Source organism: Salmo salar, chromosome 23, assembly GCF_965601325.2.
Source record: "Salmo salar chromosome 23, fSalSal1, whole genome shotgun sequence".
NCBI lineage: Eukaryota > Metazoa > Chordata > Actinopteri > Salmoniformes > Salmonidae > Salmo > Salmo salar.
The window spans coordinates 49,856,321-49,876,583 of record NC_138313.1 but is presented as its reverse complement, the minus strand read 5'-3'; the positions used below and the strand labels follow the sequence as shown (position 1 = coordinate 49,876,583).

At 43.6% G+C, this 20,263-nt stretch overlaps 1 protein-coding gene across 1 annotated transcript in view; it reads left to right on the top strand.

Annotated features, from left to right (window-relative positions):
- LOC123729839 (uncharacterized) overlaps positions 1 to 19,450 on the top strand; it is a 59,452-nt gene extending 40,002 nt beyond the window's left edge. Inside the window, exons 2-5 of the mRNA XM_082968265.1 lie at positions 15,504 to 15,622; positions 15,685 to 15,804; positions 17,048 to 17,093; positions 17,536 to 19,450. Coding sequence (XP_082824391.1) covers positions 15,504 to 15,622; positions 15,685 to 15,804; positions 17,048 to 17,093; positions 17,536 to 17,807 — 557 coding nt within the window. The 3' untranslated portion in view covers positions 17,808 to 19,450. The remainder of the gene's footprint in view (positions 1 to 15,503; positions 15,623 to 15,684; positions 15,805 to 17,047; positions 17,094 to 17,535) is intronic.
- The last annotated feature ends 813 nt before the right edge of the window (positions 19,451 to 20,263 follow it).

Genomic DNA, 20,263 nt, shown 5'->3' with positions numbered 1-20,263 from the left:
CAACCACACGTCACAGTCGTAGTAAGTTATCAGTACTAGTAGGACAAGACAGGTGCAAATTTGTTAATATTTTTTTTTTGCTTGATGACATACACCGCGTTCATCAGAAGGGATAAATGCTTTTTAAGAACATTCAGATAGCTAGGTGAGACAACCACAGTCATAGTATCTTCAGATAGCTAGGTGAGACAACCACATGTCACAGTCATAGTGTCTTCAGATAGCTAGGTGAGACAACCACAGTCCTAGTATCTTCAGATAGCTAGGTGAGACAACCACAGTCATAGTATCTTCAGATAGCTAGGTGAGACAACCACAGTCATAGTATCTTCAGATAGCTAGGTGAGACAACCACATACCACAGTCATAGTGTCTTCATATAGCTAGGTGAGACAACCACAGTCATAGTGTCTTCAGATAGCTAGGTGAGACAACCACATGTCACAGTTGTAGTGTCTTCAGATAGCTAGGTGAGAAAACCACAGTCATAGTATCTTCAGATAGCTAGGTGAGACAACCACAGTCATAGTGTCTTCAGATAGCTAGGTGAGACAACCACAGTCATAGTGTCTTCAGATAGCTAGGTGAGACAACCACATGTCACAGTTGTAGTGTCTTCAGATAGCTAGGTGAGACAACCACAGTCATAGTGTCTTCAGATAGCTATGTGAGACAACCACAGTCATAGTATCTTCAGATAGCTAGGTGAGACAACCACACATCACAGTCATAGTGTCTTCAGATAGCTAGGTGAGACGACCACAGTCATAGTGTCTTCAGATAGCTTGGTGAGACAACCACAGTCATAGTGTCTTCAGGTAGCTAGGTGAGACAACCACATGTCACAGTCATAGTGTCTTCAGATAGCTAGGTGAGACAACCACATACCACAGTCATAGTATCTTCAGATAGCTAGGTGAGACAACCACAGTCATAGTATCTTCAGATAGCTAGGTGAGACAACCACAGTCATAGTATCTTCAGATAGCTAGGTGAGACAACCACATGTCACAGTTGTAGTGTCTTCAGATAGCTAGGTGAGACAACCACAGTCATAGTGTCTTCAGATAGCTAGGTGAGACAACCACAGTCATAGTGTCTTCAGATAGCTAGGTGAGACAACCACAGTCATAGTATCTTCAGATAGCTAGGTGAGACAACCACACATCACAGTCATAGTGTCTTCAGATAGCTAGGTGAGACGACCACAGTCATAGTGTCTTCAGATAGCTTGGTGAGACAACCACAGTCGTATCTTCAGATAGCTAGGCGAGACAACCACATACCACAGTCATAGTATCTTCAGATAGCTAGGTGAGACAACCACAGTCATAGTATCTTCAGATAGCTAGGTGAGACAACCACAGTCATAGTGTCTTCAGATAGCTAGGTGAGACAACCACACGTCACAGTCGTAGTAAGTTATCAGTACTAGTAGGACAAGACAGGTGCAAATTTGTTAATATTTTTTTTTTGCTTGATGACATACACCGCGTTCATCAGAAGGGATAAATGCTTTTTAAGAACATTCAGATAGCTAGGTGAGACAACCACATGTCACAGTCATAGTGTCTTCAGATAGCTAGGTGAGACAACCACAGTCCTAGTATCTTCAGATAGCTAGGTGAGACAACCACAGTCATAGTATATTCAGATAGCTAGGTGAGACAACCACAGTCATAGTATCTTCAGATAGCTAGGTGAGACAACCACATGTCACAGTCATAGTGTCTTCAGATAGCTAGGTGAGACAACCACAGTCCTAGTATCTTCAGATAGCTAGGTGAGACAACCACAGTCATAGTATCTTCAGATAGCTAGGTGAGACAACCACATACCACAGTTGTAGTGTCTTCAGATAGCTAGGTGAGACAACCACAGTCATAGTATCTTCAGATAGCTAGGTGAGACAACCACAGTCATAGTGTCTTCAGATAGCTAGGTGAGACAACCACATACCACAGTCATAGTGTCTTCATATAGCTAGGTGAGACAACCACAGTCATAGTGTCTTCAGATAGCTAGGTGAGACAACCACATGTCACAGTTGTAGTGTCTTCAGATAGCTAGGTGAGAAAACCACAGTCATAGTATCTTCAGATAGCTAGGTGAGACAACCACAGTCATAGTGTCTTCAGATAGCTAGGTGAGACAACCACAGTCATAGTGTCTTCAGATAGCTAGGTGAGACAACCACATGTCACAGTCATAGTGTCTTCAGATAGCTAGGTGAGACAACCACAGTCCTAGTATCTTCAGATAGCTAGGTGAGACAACCACAGTCATAGTATCTTCAGATAGCTAGGTGAGACAACCACAGTCATAGTATCTTCAGATAGCTAGGTGAGACAACCACACGTCACAGTCATAGTGTCTTCAGATAGCTAGGTGAGACGACCACAGTCATAGTGTCTTCAGATAGCTAGGTGAGACAACCACAGTCGTATCTTCAGATAGCTAGGTGAGACAACCACATACCACAGTCATAGTATCTTCAGATAGCTAGGTGAGACAACCACAGTCATAGTATCTTCAGATACCTAGGTGAGACAACCACAGTCATAGTATCTTCAGATAGCTAGGTTAGACAACCACAGTCATAGTATCTTCAGATAGCTAGGTGAGAAAACCACAGTCATAGTATCTTCAGATAGCTAGGTGAGACAACCACAGTCATAGTATCTTCAGATAGCTAGGTGAGACAACCACAGTCATAGTGTCTTCAGATAGCTAGGTGAGACAACCACACGTCACAGTCGTAGTAAGTTATCAGTACTAGTAGGACAAGACAGGTGCAAATTTGTTAATATTTTTTTTTTGCTTGATGACATACACCGCGTTCATCAGAAGGGATAAATGCTTTTTAAGAACATTCAGATAGCTAGGTGAGACAACCACAGTCACGTCAGTATCTTCAGATAGCTAGGTGAGACAACCACATGTCACAGTCATAGTGTCTTCAGATAGCTAGGTGAGACAACCACAGTCCTAGTATCTTCAGATAGCTAGGTGAGACAACCACAGTCATAGTATCTTCAGATAGCTAGGTGAGACAACCACAGTCATAGTATCTTCAGATAGCTAGGTGAGACAACCACAGTCATAGTGTCTTCAGATAGCTAGGTGAGACAACCACAGTCATAGTGTCTTCAGATAGCTAGGTGAGACAACCACAGTCATAGTGTCTTCAGATAGCTAGGTGAGACAACCACAGTCATAGTGTCTTCAGATAGCTAGGTGAGACAACCACATGTCACAGTCATAGTGTCTTCAGATAGCTAGGTGAGACAACCACATACCACAGTCATAGTATCTTCAGATAGCTAGGTGAGACAACCACATACCACAGTCATAGTATCTTCAGATAGCTAGGTGAGACAACCACAGTCATAGTGTCTTCAGATAGCTAGGTGAGACAACCACACTTCAGATAGCTAGGTGAGACAACCACATGTCACAGTTGTAGTGTCTTCAGATAGCTAGGTGAGACAACCACAGTCATAGTATCTTCAGATAGCTAGGTGAGACAACCACAGTCATAGTGTCTTCAGATAGCTAGGTGAGACAACCACATGTCACAGTTGTAGTGTCTTCAGATAGCTAGGTGAGACAACCACAGTCATAGTATCTTCAGATAGCTAGGTGAGACAACCACAGTCATAGTGTCTTCAGATAGCTAGGTGAGACAACCACAGTCATAGTGTCTTCAGGTAGCTAGGTGAGACAACCACATGTCACAGTCATAGTGTCTTCAGATAGCTAGGTGAGACAACCACATACCACAGTCATAGTATCTTCAGATAGCTAGGTGAGACAACCACAGTCATAGTATCTTCAGATAGCTAGGTGAGACAACCACAGTCATAGTGTCTTCAGATAGCTAGGTGAGACAACCACATGTCACAGTCATAGTATCTTCAGATAGCTAGGTGAGACAACCACAGTCATAGTGTCTTCAGATAGCTAGATGAGACAACCACAGTCATAGTATCTTCAGATAGCTAGGTGAGACAACCACAGTCATAGTATCTTCAGATAGCTAGGTGAGACAACCACATGTCACAGTTGTAGTGTCTTCAGATAGCTAGGTGAGACAACCACAGTCATAGTATCTTCAGATAGCTAGGTGAGACAACCACAGTCATAGTGTCTTCAGATAGCTAGGTGAGACAACCACAGTCATAGTGTCTTCAGGTAGCTAGGTGAGACAACCACATGTCACAGTCATAGTGTCTTCAGATAGCTAGGTGAGACAACCACATACCACAGTCATAGTATCTTCAGATAGCTAGGTGAGACAACCACAGTCATAGTATCTTCAGATAGCTAGGTGAGACAACCACAGTCATAGTATCTTCAGATAGCTAGGTGAGACAACCACATGTCACAGTTGTAGTGTCTTCAGATAGCTAGGTGAGACAACCACAGTCATAGTGTCTTCAGATAGCTAGGTGAGACAACCACAGTCATAGTATCTTCAGATAGCTAGGTGAGACAACCACACATCACAGTCATAGTGTCTTCAGATAGCTAGGTGAGACGACCACAGTCATAGTGTCTTCAGATAGCTTGGTGAGACAACCACAGTCGTATCTTCAGATAGCTAGGCGAGACAACCACATACCACAGTCATAGTATCTTCAGATAGCTAGGTGAGACAACCACAGTCATAGTATCTTCAGATAGCTAGGTGAGACAACCACAGTCATAGTGTCTTCAGATAGCTAGGTGAGACAACCACACGTCACAGTCGTAGTAAGTTATCAGTACTAGTAGGACAAGACAGGTGCAAATTTGTTAATATTTTTTTTTTGCTTGATGACATACACCGCGTTCATCAGAAGGGATAAATGCTTTTTAAGAACATTCAGATAGCTAGGTGAGACAACCACAGTCATAGTATCTTCAGATAGCTAGGTGAGACAACCACATGTCACAGTCATAGTGTCTTCAGATAGCTAGGTGAGACAACCACAGTCCTAGTATCTTCAGATAGCTAGGTGAGACAACCACAGTCATAGTATCTTCAGATAGCTAGGTGAGACAACCACAGTCATAGTATCTTCAGATAGCTAGGTGAGACAACCACATACCACAGTCATAGTGTCTTCATATAGCTAGGTGAGACAACCACAGTCATAGTGTCTTCAGATAGCTAGGTGAGACAACCACAAGGTGAGAAAACCACAGTCATAGTATCTTCAGATAGCTAGGTGAGACAACCACAGTCATAGTGTCTTCAGATAGCTAGGTGAGACAACCACAGTCATAGTGTCTTCAGATAGCTAGGTGAGACAACCACATGTCACAGTCATAGTGTCTTCAGATAGCTAGGTGAGACAACCACATACCACAGTCATAGTATCTTCAGATAGCTAGGTGAGACAACCACATACCACAGTCATAGTATCTTCAGATAGCTAGGTGAGACAACCACAGTCATAGTGTCTTCAGATAGCTAGGTGAGACAACCACATGTCACAGTCATAGTATCTTCAGATAGCTAGGTGAGACAACCACAGTCATAGTGTCTTCAGATAGCTAGATGAGACAACCACAGTCATAGTATCTTCAAATAGCTAGGTGAGACAACCACAGTCATAGTATCTTCAGATAGCTAGGTGAGACAACCACATGTCACAGTTGTAGTGTCTTCAGATAGCTAGGTGAGACAACCACAGTCATAGTATCTTCAGATAGCTAGGTGAGACAACCACAGTCATAGTGTCTTCAGATAGCTAGGTGAGACAACCACAGTCATAGTGTCTTCAGGTAGCTAGGTGAGACAACCACATGTCACAGTCATAGTGTCTTCAGATAGCTAGGTGAGACAACCACATACCACAGTCATAGTATCTTCAGATAGCTAGGTGAGACAACCACAGTCATAGTATCTTCAGATAGCTAGGTGAGACAACCACAGTCATAGTATCTTCAGATAGCTAGGTGAGACAACCACATGTCACAGTTGTAGTGTCTTCAGATAGCTAGGTGAGACAACCACAGTCATAGTGTCTTCAGATAGCTATGTGAGACAACCACAGTCATAGTATCTTCAGATAGCTAGGTGAGACAACCACACATCACAGTCATAGTGTCTTCAGATAGCTAGGTGAGACGACCACAGTCATAGTGTCTTCAGATAGCTTAGGTGATACAACCACAGTCCTAGTATCTTCAGATAGCTAGGTGAGACAACCACAGTCATAGTATCTTCAGATAGCTAGGTGAGACAACCACAGTCATAGTATCTTCAGATAGCTAGGTGAGACAACCACATACCACAGTCATAGTGTCTTCATATAGCTAGGTGAGACAACCACAGTCATAGTGTCTTCAGATAGCTAGGTGAGACAACCACATGTCACAGTTGTAGTGTCTTCAGATAGCTAGGTGAGAAAACCACAGTCATAGTATCTTCAGATAGCTAGGTGAGACAACCACAGTCATAGTGTCTTCAGATAGCTAGGTGAGACAACCACAGTCATAGTGTCTTCAGATAGCTAGGTGAGACAACCACATGTCACAGTTGTAGTGTCTTCAGATAGCTAGGTGAGACAACCACAGTCATAGTGTCTTCAGATAGCTATGTGAGACAACCACAGTCATAGTATCTTCAGATAGCTAGGTGAGACAACCACACATCACAGTCATAGTGTCTTCAGATAGCTAGGTGAGACGACCACAGTCATAGTGTCTTCAGATAGCTTGGTGAGACAACCACAGTCATAGTGTCTTCAGGTAGCTAGGTGAGACAACCACATGTCACAGTCATAGTGTCTTCAGATAGCTAGGTGAGACAACCACATACCACAGTCATAGTATCTTCAGATAGCTAGGTGAGACAACCACAGTCATAGTATCTTCAGATAGCTAGGTGAGACAACCACAGTCATAGTATCTTCAGATAGCTAGGTGAGACAACCACATGTCACAGTTGTAGTGTCTTCAGATAGCTAGGTGAGACAACCACAGTCATAGTGTCTTCAGATAGCTAGGTGAGACAACCACAGTCATAGTATCTTCAGATAGCTAGGTGAGACAACCACACATCACAGTCATAGTGTCTTCAGATAGCTAGGTGAGACGACCACAGTCATAGTGTCTTCAGATAGCTTGGTGAGACAACCACAGTCGTATCTTCAGATAGCTAGGCGAGACAACCACATACCACAGTCATAGTATCTTCAGATAGCTAGGTGAGACAACCACAGTCATAGTATCTTCAGATAGCTCAGTCATAGTATCTTCAGATAGCTAGGTGAGACAACCACAGTCATAGTGTCTTCAGATAGCTAGATGAGACAACCACAGTCATAGTATCTTCAAATAGCTAGGTGAGACAACCACAGTCATAGTATCTTCAGATAGCTAGGTGAGACAACCACATACCACAGTTGTAGTGTCTTCAGATAGCTAGGTGAGACAACCACAGTCATAGTATCTTCAGATAGCTAGGTGAGACAACCACAGTCATAGTGTCTTCAGATAGCTAGGTGAGACAACCACATACCACAGTCATAGTGTCTTCATATAGCTAGGTGAGACAACCACAGTCATAGTGTCTTCAGATAGCTAGGTGAGACAACCACATGTCACAGTTGTAGTGTCTTCAGATAGCTAGGTGAGAAAACCACAGTCATAGTATCTTCAGATAGCTAGGTGAGACAACCACAGTCATAGTGTCTTCAGATAGCTAGGTGAGACAACCACAGTCATAGTGTCTTCAGATAGCTAGGTGAGACAACCACATGTCACAGTCATAGTGTCTTCAGATAGCTAGGTGAGACAACCACATACCACAGTCATAGTATCTTCAGATAGCTAGGTGAGACAACCACATACCACAGTCATAGTATCTTCAGATAGCTAGGTGAGACAACCACAGTCATAGTGTCTTCAGATAGCTAGGTGAGACAACCACATGTCACAGTCATAGTATCTTCAGATAGCTAGGTGAGACAACCACAGTCATAGTGTCTTCAGATAGCTAGATGAGACAACCACAGTCATAGTATCTTCAGATAGCTAGGTGAGACAACCACAGTCATAGTATCTTCAGATAGCTAGGTGAGACAACCACATGTCACAGTTGTAGTGTCTTCAGATAGCTAGGTGAGACAACCACAGTCATAGTATCTTCAGATAGCTAGGTGAGACAACCACAGTCATAGTGTCTTCAGATAGCTAGGTGAGACAACCACAGTCATAGTGTCTTCAGGTAGCTAGGTGAGACAACCACATGTCACAGTCATAGTGTCTTCAGATAGCTAGGTGAGACAACCACATACCACAGTCATAGTATCTTCAGATAGCTAGGTGAGACAACCACAGTCATAGTATCTTCAGATAGCTAGGTGAGACAACCACAGTCATAGTATCTTCAGATAGCTAGGTGAGACAACCACATGTCACAGTTGTAGTGTCTTCAGATAGCTAGGTGAGACAACCACAGTCATAGTGTCTTCAGATAGCTATGTGAGACAACCACAGTCATAGTATCTGCAGATAGCTAGGTGAGACAACCACACATCACAGTCATAGTGTCTTCAGATAGCTAGGTGAGACGACCACAGTCATAGTGTCTTCAGATAGCTTGGTGAGACAACCACAGTCGTATCTTCAGATAGCTAGGCGAGACAACCACATACCACAGTCATAGTATCTTCAGATAGCTAGGTGAGACAACCACTGTCATAGTATCTTCAGATAGCTAGGTGAGACAACCACAGTCATAGTATCTTCAGATAGCTAGGTGAGACAACCACAGTCATAGTATCTTCAGATAGCTAGGTGAGACAACCACAGTCATAGTATCTTCAGATAGCTAGATGAGACAACCACAGTCATAGTATCTTCAGATAGCTAGGTGAGACAACCACAGTCATAGTGTCTTCAGATAGCTAGGTGAGACAACCACATGTCACAGTTGTAGTGTCTTCAGATAGCTAGGTGAGAAAACCACAGTCATAGTATCTTCAGATAGCTAGGTGAGACAACCACAGTCATAGTGTCTTCAGATAGCTAGGTGAGACAACCACAGTCATAGTGTCTTCAGATAGCTAGGTGAGACAACCACATGTCACAGTTGTAGTGTCTTCAGATAGCTAGGTGAGACAACCACATACCACAGTCATAGTATCTTCAGATAGCTAGGTGAGACAACCACACATCACAGTCATAGTGTCTTCAGATAGCTAGGTGAGACGACCACAGTCATAGTGTCTTCAGATAGCTTGGTGAGACAACCACAGTCGTATCTTCAGATAGCTAGGCGAGACAACCACATACCACAGTCATAGTATCTTCAGATAGCTAGGTGAGACAACCACTGTCATAGTATCTTCAGATAGCTAGGTGAGACAACCACAGTCATAGTGTCTTCAGATAGCTAGGTGAGACAACCACATGTCACAGTTGTAGTGTCTTCAGATAGCTATGTGAGACAACCACAGTCATAGTATCTTCAGATAGCTAGGTGAGACAACCACAGTCATAGTTCTTCAGATAGCTAGGTGAGACAACCACATGTCACAGTTGTAGTGTCTTCAGATAGCTAGGTGAGAAAACCACAGTCATAGTATCTTCAGATAGCTAGGTGAGACAACCACAGTCATAGTGTCTTCAGATAGCTAGGTGAGACAACCACAGTCATAGTGTCTTCAGATAGCTAGGTGAGACAACCACATGTCACAGTTGTAGTGTCTTCAGATAGCTAGGTGAGACAACCACAGTCATAGTGTCTTCAGATAGCTATGTGAGACAACCACAGTCATAGTATCTTCAGATAGCTAGGTGAGACAACCACACGTCACAGTCATAGTGTCTTCAGATAGCTAGGTGAGACGACCACAGTCATAGTGTCTTCAGATAGCTTCTTCAGATAGCTAGGTGAGACAACCACAGTCATAGTATCTTCAGATAGCTAGGTGAGACAACCACAGTCATAGTATCTTCAGATAGCTAGGTGAGACAACCACATGTCACAGTTGTAGTGTCTTCAGATAGCTAGGTGAGACAACCACAGTCATAGTGTCTTCAGATAGCTATGTGAGACAACCACAGTCATAGTATCTTCAGATAGCTAGGTGAGACAACCACACATCACAGTCATAGTGTCTTCAGATAGCTAGGTGAGACGACCACAGTCATAGTGTCTTCAGATAGCTTGGTGAGACAACCACAGTCGTATCTTCAGATAGCTAGGCGAGACAACCACATACCACAGTCATAGTATCTTCAGATAGCTAGGTGAGACAACCACTGTCATAGTATCTTCAGATAGCTAGGTGAGACAACCACAGTCATAGTGTCTTCAGATAGCTAGGTGAGACAACCACACGTCACAGTCGTAGTAAGTTATCAGTACTAGTAGGACAAGACAGGTGCAAATTTGTTAATATTTTTTTTTTGCTTGATGACATACACCGCGTTCATCAGAAGGGATAAATGCTTTTTAAGAACATTCAGATAGCTAGGTGAGACAACCACAGTCATAGTATCTTCAGATAGCTAGGTGAGACAACCACATGTCACAGTCATAGTGTCTTCAGATAGCTAGGTGAGACAACCACAGTCCTAGTATCTTCAGATAGCTAGGTGAGACAACCACAGTCATAGTATCTTCAGATAGCTAGGTGAGACAACCACAGTCATAGTATCTTCAGATAGCTAGGTGAGACAACCACATACCACAGTCATAGTGTCTTCATATAGCTAGGTGAGACAACCACAGTCATAGTGTCTTCAGATAGCTAGGTGAGACAACCACATGTCACAGTTGTAGTGTCTTCAGATAGCTAGGTGAGAAAACCACAGTCATAGTATCTTCAGATAGCTAGGTGAGACAACCACAGTCATAGTGTCTTCAGATAGCTAGGTGAGACAACCACAGTCATAGTGTCTTCAGATAGCTAGGTGAGACAACCACATGTCACAGTCATAGTGTCTTCAGATAGCTAGGTGAGACAACCACATACCACAGTCATAGTATCTTCAGATAGCTAGGTGAGACAACCACATACCACAGTCATAGTATCTTCAGATAGCTAGGTGAGACAACCACAGTCATAGTGTCTTCAGATAGCTAGGTGAGACAACCACATACCACAGTCATAGTATCTTCAGATAGCTAGGTGAGACAACCACATACCACAGTCATAGTATCTTCAGATAGCTAGATGAGACAACCACAGTCATAGTATCTTCAAATAGCTAGGTGAGACAACCAGAGTCATAGTATCTTCAGATAGCTAGGTGAGACAACCACATACCACAGTCATAGTGTCTTCATATAGCTAGGTGAGACAACCACATACCACAGTCATAGTGTCTTCAGATAGCTAGGTGAGACAACCACATGTCACAGTCATAGTGTCTTCAGATAGCTAGGTGAGACAACCACATACCACAGTCATAGTGTCTTCATATAGCTAGGTGAGACAACCACAGTCATAGTGTCTTCAGATAGCTAGGTGAGACAACCACATGTCACAGTTGTAGTGTCTTCAGATAGCTAGGTGAGACAACCACAGTCATAGTGTCTTCAGATAGCTAGGTGAGACAACCACAGTCATAGTGTCTTCAGATAGCTAGGTGAGACAACCACATGTCACAGTCATAGTGTCTTCAGATAGCTAGGTGAGACAACCACATACCACAGTCATAGTGTCTTCATATAGCTAGGTGAGACAACCACAGTCATAGTGTCTTCAGATAGCTAGGTGAGACAACCACATACCACAGTCATAGTATCTTCAGATAGCTAGGTGAGACAACCACTGTCATAGTATCTTCAGATAGCTAGGTGAGACAACCACAGTCATAGTGTCTTCAGATAGCTAGGTGAGACAACCACACGTCACAGTCGTAGTAAGTTATCAGTACTAGTAGGACAAGACAGGTGCAAATTTGTTAATATTTTTTTTTTGCTTGATGACATACACCGCGTTCATCAGAAGGGATAAATGCTTTTTAAGAACATTCAGATAGCTAGGTGAGACAACCACAGTCATAGTATCTTCAGATAGCTAGGTGAGACAACCACATGTCACAGTCATAGTGTCTACAGATAGCTAGGTGAGACAACCACAGTCCTAGTATCATCAGATAGCTAGGTGAGACAACCACAGTCATAGTATCTTCAGATAGCTAGGTGAGACAACCACAGTCATAGTATCTTCAGATAGCTAGGTGAGACAACCACAGTCATAGTATCTTCAGATAGCTAGGTGAGACAACCACAGTCATAGTGTCTTCAGATAGCTAGGTGAGACAACCACAGTCATAGTGTCTTCAGATAGCTAGGTGAGACAACCACATGTCACAGTCATAGTGTCTTCAGATAGCTAGGTGAGACAACCACATACCACAGTCATAGTATCTTCAGATAGCTAGGTGAGACAACCACATACCACAGTCATAGTATCTTCAGATAGCTAGGTGAGACAACCACAGTCATAGTGTCTTCAGATAGCTAGGTGAGACAACCACATGTCACAGTCATAGTATCTTCAGATAGCTAGATGAGACAACCACAGTCATAGTATCTTCAAATAGCTAGGTGAGACAACCACAGTCATAGTGTCTTCAGATAGCTAGGTGAGACAACCACATGTCACAGTTGTAGTGTCTTCAGATAGCTAGGTGAGACAACCACAGTCATAGTATCTTCAGATAGCTAGGTGAGACAACCACAGTCATAGTGTCTTCAGATAGCTAGGTGAGACAACCACATACCACAGTCATAGTGTCTTCATATAGCTAGGTGAGACAACCACAGTCATAGTGTCTTCAGATAGCTAGGTGAGACAACCACATGTCACAGTTGTAGTGTCTTCAGATAGCTAGGTGAGAAAACCACAGTCATATTATCTTCAGATAGCTAGGTGAGACAACCACAGTCATAGTGTCTTCAGATAGCTAGGTGAGACAACCACAGTCATAGTGTCTTCAGATAGCTAGGTGAGACAACCACATGTCACAGTCATAGTGTCTTCAGATAGCTAGGTGAGACAACCACATACCACAGTCATAGTATCTTCAGATAGCTAGGTGAGACAACCACAGTCATAGTATCTTCAGATAGCTAGGTGAGACAACCACAGTCATAGTATCTTCAGATAGCTAGGTGAGACAACCACATGTCACAGTTGTAGTGTCTTCAGATAGCTAGGTGAGACAACCACAGTCATAGTGTCTTCAGATAGCTATGTGAGACAACTACAGTCATAGTATCTTCAGATAGCTAGGTGAGACAACCACACGTCACAGTCATAGTGTCTTCAGATAGCTAGGTGAGACGACCACAGTCATAGTGTCTTCAGATAGCTTGGTGAGACAACCACAGTCGTATCTTCAGATAGCTAGGCGAGACAACCACATACCACAGTCATAGTATCTTCAGATAGCTAGGTGAGACAACCACAGTCATAGTATCTTCAGATAGCTAGGTGAGACAACCACAGTCATAGTATCTTCAGATAGCTAGGTGAGACAACCACAGTCATAGTATCTTCAGATAGCTAGGTGAGACAACCACATGTCACAGTTGTAGTGTCTTCAGATAGCTAGGTGAGAAAACCACAGTCATATTATCTTCAGATAGCTAGGTGAGACAACCACAGTCATAGTGTCTTCAGATAGCTAGGTGAGACAACCACAGTCATAGTGTCTTCAGATAGCTAGGTGAGACAACCACATGTCACAGTCATAGTGTCTTCAGATAGCTAGGTGAGACAACCACATACCACAGTCATAGTATCTTCAGATAGCTAGGTGAGACAACCACAGTCATAGTATCTTCAGATAGCTAGGTGAGACAACCACAGTCATAGTATCTTCAGATAGCTAGGTGAGACAACCACATGTCACAGTTGTAGTGTCTTCAGATAGCTAGGTGAGACAACCACATACCACAGTCATAGTATCTTCAGATAGCTAGGTGAGACAACCACATACCACAGTCATAGTATCTTCAGATAGCTAGGTGAGACAACCACAGTCATAGTATCTTCAGATAGCTAGGTGAGACAACCACACGTCACAGTCATAGTGTCTTCAGATAGCTAGGTGAGACGACCACAGTCATAGTGTCTTCAGATAGCTAGGTGAGACAACCACAGTCACAGTGTAGTGTCTTCAGATAGCTAGGTGAGACAACCACAGTCATAGTATCTTCAGATAGCTAGGTGAGACAACCACATGTCACAGTTGTAGTGTCTTCAGATAGCTAGGTGAGACAACCACAGTCATAGTATCTTCAGATAGCTAGGTGAGACAACCACAGTCATAGTATCTTCAGATAGCTAGGTGAGACAACCACAGTCATAGTATCTTCAGATAGCTAGGTGAGACAACCACAGTCATAGTATCTTCAGATAGCTAGGCGAGACAACCACATACCACAGTCATAGTATCTTCAGATAGCTAGGTGAGACAACCACTGTCATAGTGTCTTCAGATAGCTAGGTGAGACAACCACACGTCACAGTCGTAGTAAGTTATCAGTACTAGTAGGACAAGACAGGTGCAAATTTGTTAATATTTTTTTTTGCTTGATAACATACACCGCGTTCATCAGAAGGGATAAATGCTTTTTAAGAACATTTGACCTCTAGATTCTCTCTCCCTCTGCCTCTGCCTCTCTCTCTCTTTCCTCTCCTCTCTCTTCCCCCTCTCTCTCCCTTTCTCCCTCTCACTCTCTCTTCTCTCCTTTCCTCTCCTCTCTCCTCCCTCTCTCCCTTTCTCCCTCTCCCTCTCTCTCACCCTCTCCTCTCTTTCTCGCCCTCTCCTCTCTCTCTCTCTCCCTCCTTCTCTCTGGTCCTCTCCTCTTCTCTCCTCTCCCCCCCATGCTGTTATTCCCTCCCCCCAGCCTACTTTAATCCAGTAGACTGCTCCAAGCTCCTGACCACCTCCCTCTCTCTCTCTCTCTCTCTCTCTCTCTCTCTCTCTCTCTCTCTCTCTCTCTCTCCTCTCCCCCCCATGCTGTTATTCCCTCCCCCCAGCCTACTTTAATCCAGCTGACTGCTCCAAGCTCCTGACCACCTCTCCTCTCCCTCCCCCCATTCTACTTTAATCCAGTGGACTGCTCCAAGCTCCTGACCACCTCCCTCTCTCTCTCTCTCTCTCTCTCTCTCTCTCTCTCTCTCTCTCTCTCTCTCTCTCTCTTCCCCCCCCCCCCATGCTGTTATTCCCTCCCCCAGCCTACTTTAATCCAGTGGACTGCTCCAAGCTCCTGACCACCTCTCCCTCCCTCCGCTCAGCCTACTTTAATCCAGTGGACTGCTCCAAGCTCCTGACCACCTCTCCCTCTCTGTCTCTCCCCCCCCCATGCTGTTATTCCCTCCCCCCAGCCTACTTTAATCCAGCTGACTGCTCCAAGCTCCTGACCACCTCTCCTCTCCCTCCCCCCATTCTACTTTAATCCAGTGGACTGCTCCAAGCTCCTGACCACCTCTCCCTCTCTGTCTCTCTCCCCCCATGCTGTTATTCCCTCCCCCCAGCCTACTTTAATCCAGTGGACTGCTCCAAGCTCCTAACCACGGACCAGTATGACCAGATCAGGGTGTACTCTGATTGGTCAACTCCTCAGCAGATTATCCAGCGCCTCACACCTATCAAGGTGAGGCATTGTGGGTGGGTGGGTTTATGTGTGTGTCTCTCTCTCTCTCGTTGACTCAAAAGCTTCATCTTCAATCTTTGTTTGTGTCTCCAGGTGCCCTGAGGACCATCGATATCTACGATGCCAACACAGGAGAGCTGGCATGCCAACTACTGGACCCCAACGCCCCTGGCATCATATCTGTGAGTACACATTAGAAATGTAGCCTTAGTTTAATGTCATTGTTAGCCTGTAGCCTTAGTTTAATGTCATTGTTAGCCTGTAGCCTTAGTTTAATGCTAGTGTTAGCCTGTAGCCTTAGTTTAATGCTAGTGTTAGCCTGTAGCCTTAGTTTAATGTCAGTGTTAGCCTGTAGCCTTAGTTTAATGTCATTGTTAGCCTGTAGCCTTAGTTTAATGTCATTGTTAGCCTGTAGCCTTAGTTTAATGTCAGTGTTAGCCTGTAGCCTTAGATTAATGTCATTGTTAGCCTGTAGCCTTAGTTTAATGTCATTGTTAGCCTGTAGCCTTAGTTTAATGTCAGTGTTAGCCTGTAGCCTTAGTTTAATGTCATTGTTAGCCTGTAGCCTTAGTTTAATGTCAGTGTTAGCCTGTAGCCTTAGTTTAATGTCAGTGTTAGCCTGTAGCCTTATTTTAATGTCAGTGTTAGCCTGTAGCCTTAGTTTAATGTCAGTGTTAGCCTGTAGCCTTAGTTTAATGTCAGTGTTAGCCTGTAGCCTTAGTTTAATGTCATTGTTAGCCTGTAGCCTTAGTTTAATGTCAGTGTTAGCCTGTAGCCTTAGTTTAATGTCAGTGTTAGCCTGTAGCCTTAGTTTAATGTCAGTGTTAGCCTGTAGCCTTAGTTTAATGTCAGTGTTAGCCTGTAGCCTTAGTTTAATGTCAGTGTTAGCTTGTAGCCTTAGTTTAATGTCAGTGTTAGCCTGTAGCCTTAGTTTAATGTCAGTGTTAGCCTGTAGCCTTAGTTTAATGTCAGTGTTAGCTTGTAGCCTTAGTTTAATGTCAGTGTTAGCCTGTAGCCTTAGTTTAATGTCAATGTTAGCTTGTAGCCTTAGTTTAATGTCAGTGTTAGCCTGTAGCCTTAGTTTAATGTCAATGTTAGCCTGTAGCCTTAGTTTAATGTCAGTGTTAGCCTGTAGCCTTAGTTTAATGCCAGTGTTAGCCTGTAGCCTTAGTTTAATGTCAGTGTTAGCCTGTAGCCTTAGTTTAATGTCAATGTTAGCCTGTAGCCTTAGTTTAATGTCAGTGTTAGCCTGTAGCCTTAGTTTAATGTCAATGTTAGCCTGTAGCCCTTGGACTTTGATATGGAAAGTGATGAAGCTGTTTGTTACAAGTCTTCAATGATGTATTTGTGCTGCACTATTGTTCAAGCCATCATTGGGTCAAAAATAATGCCAATTTTTAAATCTCTGCACACCTTCCTTTCCAGGTCAACAAGTTCAATCCGATGGGAGATGTTTTAGGATCTGGAATGGGTGAGTCTGTGTTTTTTAAATACTGGACTATATTTGTAGTCTCAGCACCCAGGATCAAATCAGCTAAGAGACTAACTATGTTTGTAGCTGGAAATATTCTAAAGCGTTTGATTCTTTTGCTAAAAAATCAGTGTTCAACTTGGGAATAGGGTGCCAGCCCTGGTCAAAAGTAGTGCACTATATAGGGAATAGGGTGCCTGCCCTGGTCAAAAGTAGTGCACTATATAGGGAATAGGGTGCCAGCCCTGGTCAAAAGTAGTGCACTATATAGGGAATAGGGTAGCAGCCCTGGTCAAAGGTAGTGCAATACATAGGGAATAGGGTGCCTGCCCTGGTCAAAAGTAGTGTACTACATAGGGAATAGGGCTCTGGTCTAAAGTAGTGCACGATATAGGGAATAATGTGCCATTTGGGACAATAAGGCTTTTGTGTTCCACCACAGGAGTGAACATCCTAGTGTGGAACAGAAGTGAGACATTTGCTGGTAAGCAGCAGAGAGGAGAGCTACAACAGGAAGCAGGAGTCCAGGTTGGCAGAGGTAGAGGCCAGCGGAGGAGAAGAGGAGAGGCTCGGAGGAGGGGGGAGGGACGGGGGGAGGATGAGGACGACATTGGGAAGCTGAAGAAGAAGCTGTCTTCCTCCTCGGCGACCAGAACCAGAACATCCAGGGACAAACAGCACAACAGCCAGACACAGAAGGGTCCAGATAAATAATCAGGGAGAAGGAGAGATGTTGTTTGTGATGTTTGAAAGAGTTACGTAGTTATTTCTGTGACATTGTCGTATACAGGTAACTACCAAAATAAAGGAAACACCAACATAAAGTGTCTTAATATTGCGTTTGGCCACCACCAACCGCCAGAACAGATTCAATGCACCTTGGCATAGATTCTACAAGTGTCTGGAACTCTATTGGAGGGATGCGACACCATTCTTCCACGAGAAATTCCGTAATTTGGTGCTGTATTGATGGTGGTGGAAAACGCTGTCTCAGGCGCCACTCCAGAATCTCCCCATATGTATTCAACTGGGTTGAGATCTGGTGACTGAGACACATCCTCTATATTCCTTTGAGAGCCCTCTTTCAGTCACTGAGATCTCTTCTTCTAGCCATAATGGGCAACTGGGAATTTTTATACGTGACCCTAAGAATGATGGGATGTTCATTTCTTAATTAACTCAGGAACCACACCTATGTGGAAGCACCTACTTTCAATAAATGTTGTATCCCTCATTTACTCAAGTGTTTATTTTGTCAGTTACCTGTTTGCAATCTGTTACCTTTTTCTTGTTCAAATTATGTGTTTTATTGAAATGCTCCATTCACATTTGTTATGAACAGGAGACAATCTTGACTTTTTACCTTTATTTAACTAGGCAAGTCAGTTAAGAACAAATTCTTATTTTCAATGACGGCCTACCAGGGAACAGTGGGTTAACTGCCTAGTTCAGGGGGCAGAACGACAGATTTGTACCTTGACAGCTCGGGGATTTGATCCAGCAACATTTTGGTTACTAGTCCAACGCTCTAACCGCTAGGCTACCCTGCCGCCCCTCCACTCTAACCACTAGGCTACCCTGCCACCCCTCCACTCTAACCACTAGGCTACCTACCACCTATACACTCTAACCACTAGGCTACCTGTCATCTCTACACTCTAACCACTAGACTACCTGTCACCTCTACACTCTAACCACTAGGCTACCCTGCCACCTCTACACTCTAACCACTAGGCTACCTGCCACCTCTACACTCTAACCACTAGGCTACCTGCCGCCTCTACACTCTAACCACTAGACTACCTGTCACCTCTACACTCTAACCACTAGGGTACCTGCCACCTCTACACTCTAACCACTAGGCTACCTGTCACCTCTACACTCTAACCACTAGACTACCTGCCACCTCTACACTCTAACCACTAGGCTACCTGCCACCTCTACACTCTAACCACTAGACTACCTGTCACCTCTACACTCTAACCACTAGGCTACCTGCCTCCTCTACACTCTAACCACTAGGCTACCTACCACCTCTACACTCTAACCACTAGGCTACCTGCCACCTCTACACTCTAACCACTAGACTACCTGTCACCTCTACACTCTAACCACTAGGCTACCTGCCACCTCTACACTCTAACCACTAGGCTACCCTGCCGCCCCACTTTGACTCCACACAACATAAAATCCACAGATGTTTCAAGTATGTCTCTCAACATTGATCACTGTTCTACAGTGTTTCCAAGATATATCTTGTGTTTCAGATGTTTTAAATACCTCTGTTTCAGGTGATAAATTGTTACTTTTTTATAAACTTTTTATACTTTATTAAAAAATGTCATTTTGAGCTTGAACTTGATTGTGTATTTATTATTCACCTTAAACTGATGAGTAGTTAACCTTGTCCCTTAAACTGATGAATAGTTAACCTGGTCCCTTAAACCGATGAATAGTTAACCTGGTCCCTTAAACCGATGAATAGTTAACCTGGTCCCTTAAACTGATGAATAGTTAACCTGGTCCCTTAAACTGATGAATAGGTAACCTGGTCCCTTAAACTGATGAATAGTTAGCCTGGTCCCTTAAACTGATGAATAGTTAACCTGGTCCCTTAAACTGATGAATAGTTAATTAACCTGGTCCCTTAAACCGATGAATAGTTAACCTGGTCCCTTAAACTGATGAATAGTTAACCTGGTCCATTAAACCGATGAATAGTTAACCTGGTCCAGGTCAGTTTGTGCTGCCTTGTCAACTCATGTCTTACCAACTGGAATTTTGCAATACATCACTAACAGATCTGGGACCAGGTTAATGAACGGTCCGTTTTCTAATCTCAGTAAATGTCGTGATGGCGTCCGGTCTACGCCGCTCGTTGACTGTAACATTAGCTAAACGTGTCAGCACCTCTCCGCATTTCTCCTGTTTACGATTGGAAGGGATAATAGTTTTGTTTTTTATGAGCATGGGCTTGTTTCTATACAGCATATTATCGTTCATATTCCATTGACCCAGTTCAATGTTAACATCGATAGGTTTAGGCTACTACATGACACTCAAATTTTCCCTGTACCCATCATGAGGTTGCTACAACCTAGGCGATGAATCAAAGATTACAATGTAGGTGCACGCAGGTCGAGAGACAAATTGTCTTATCACCTTGATTA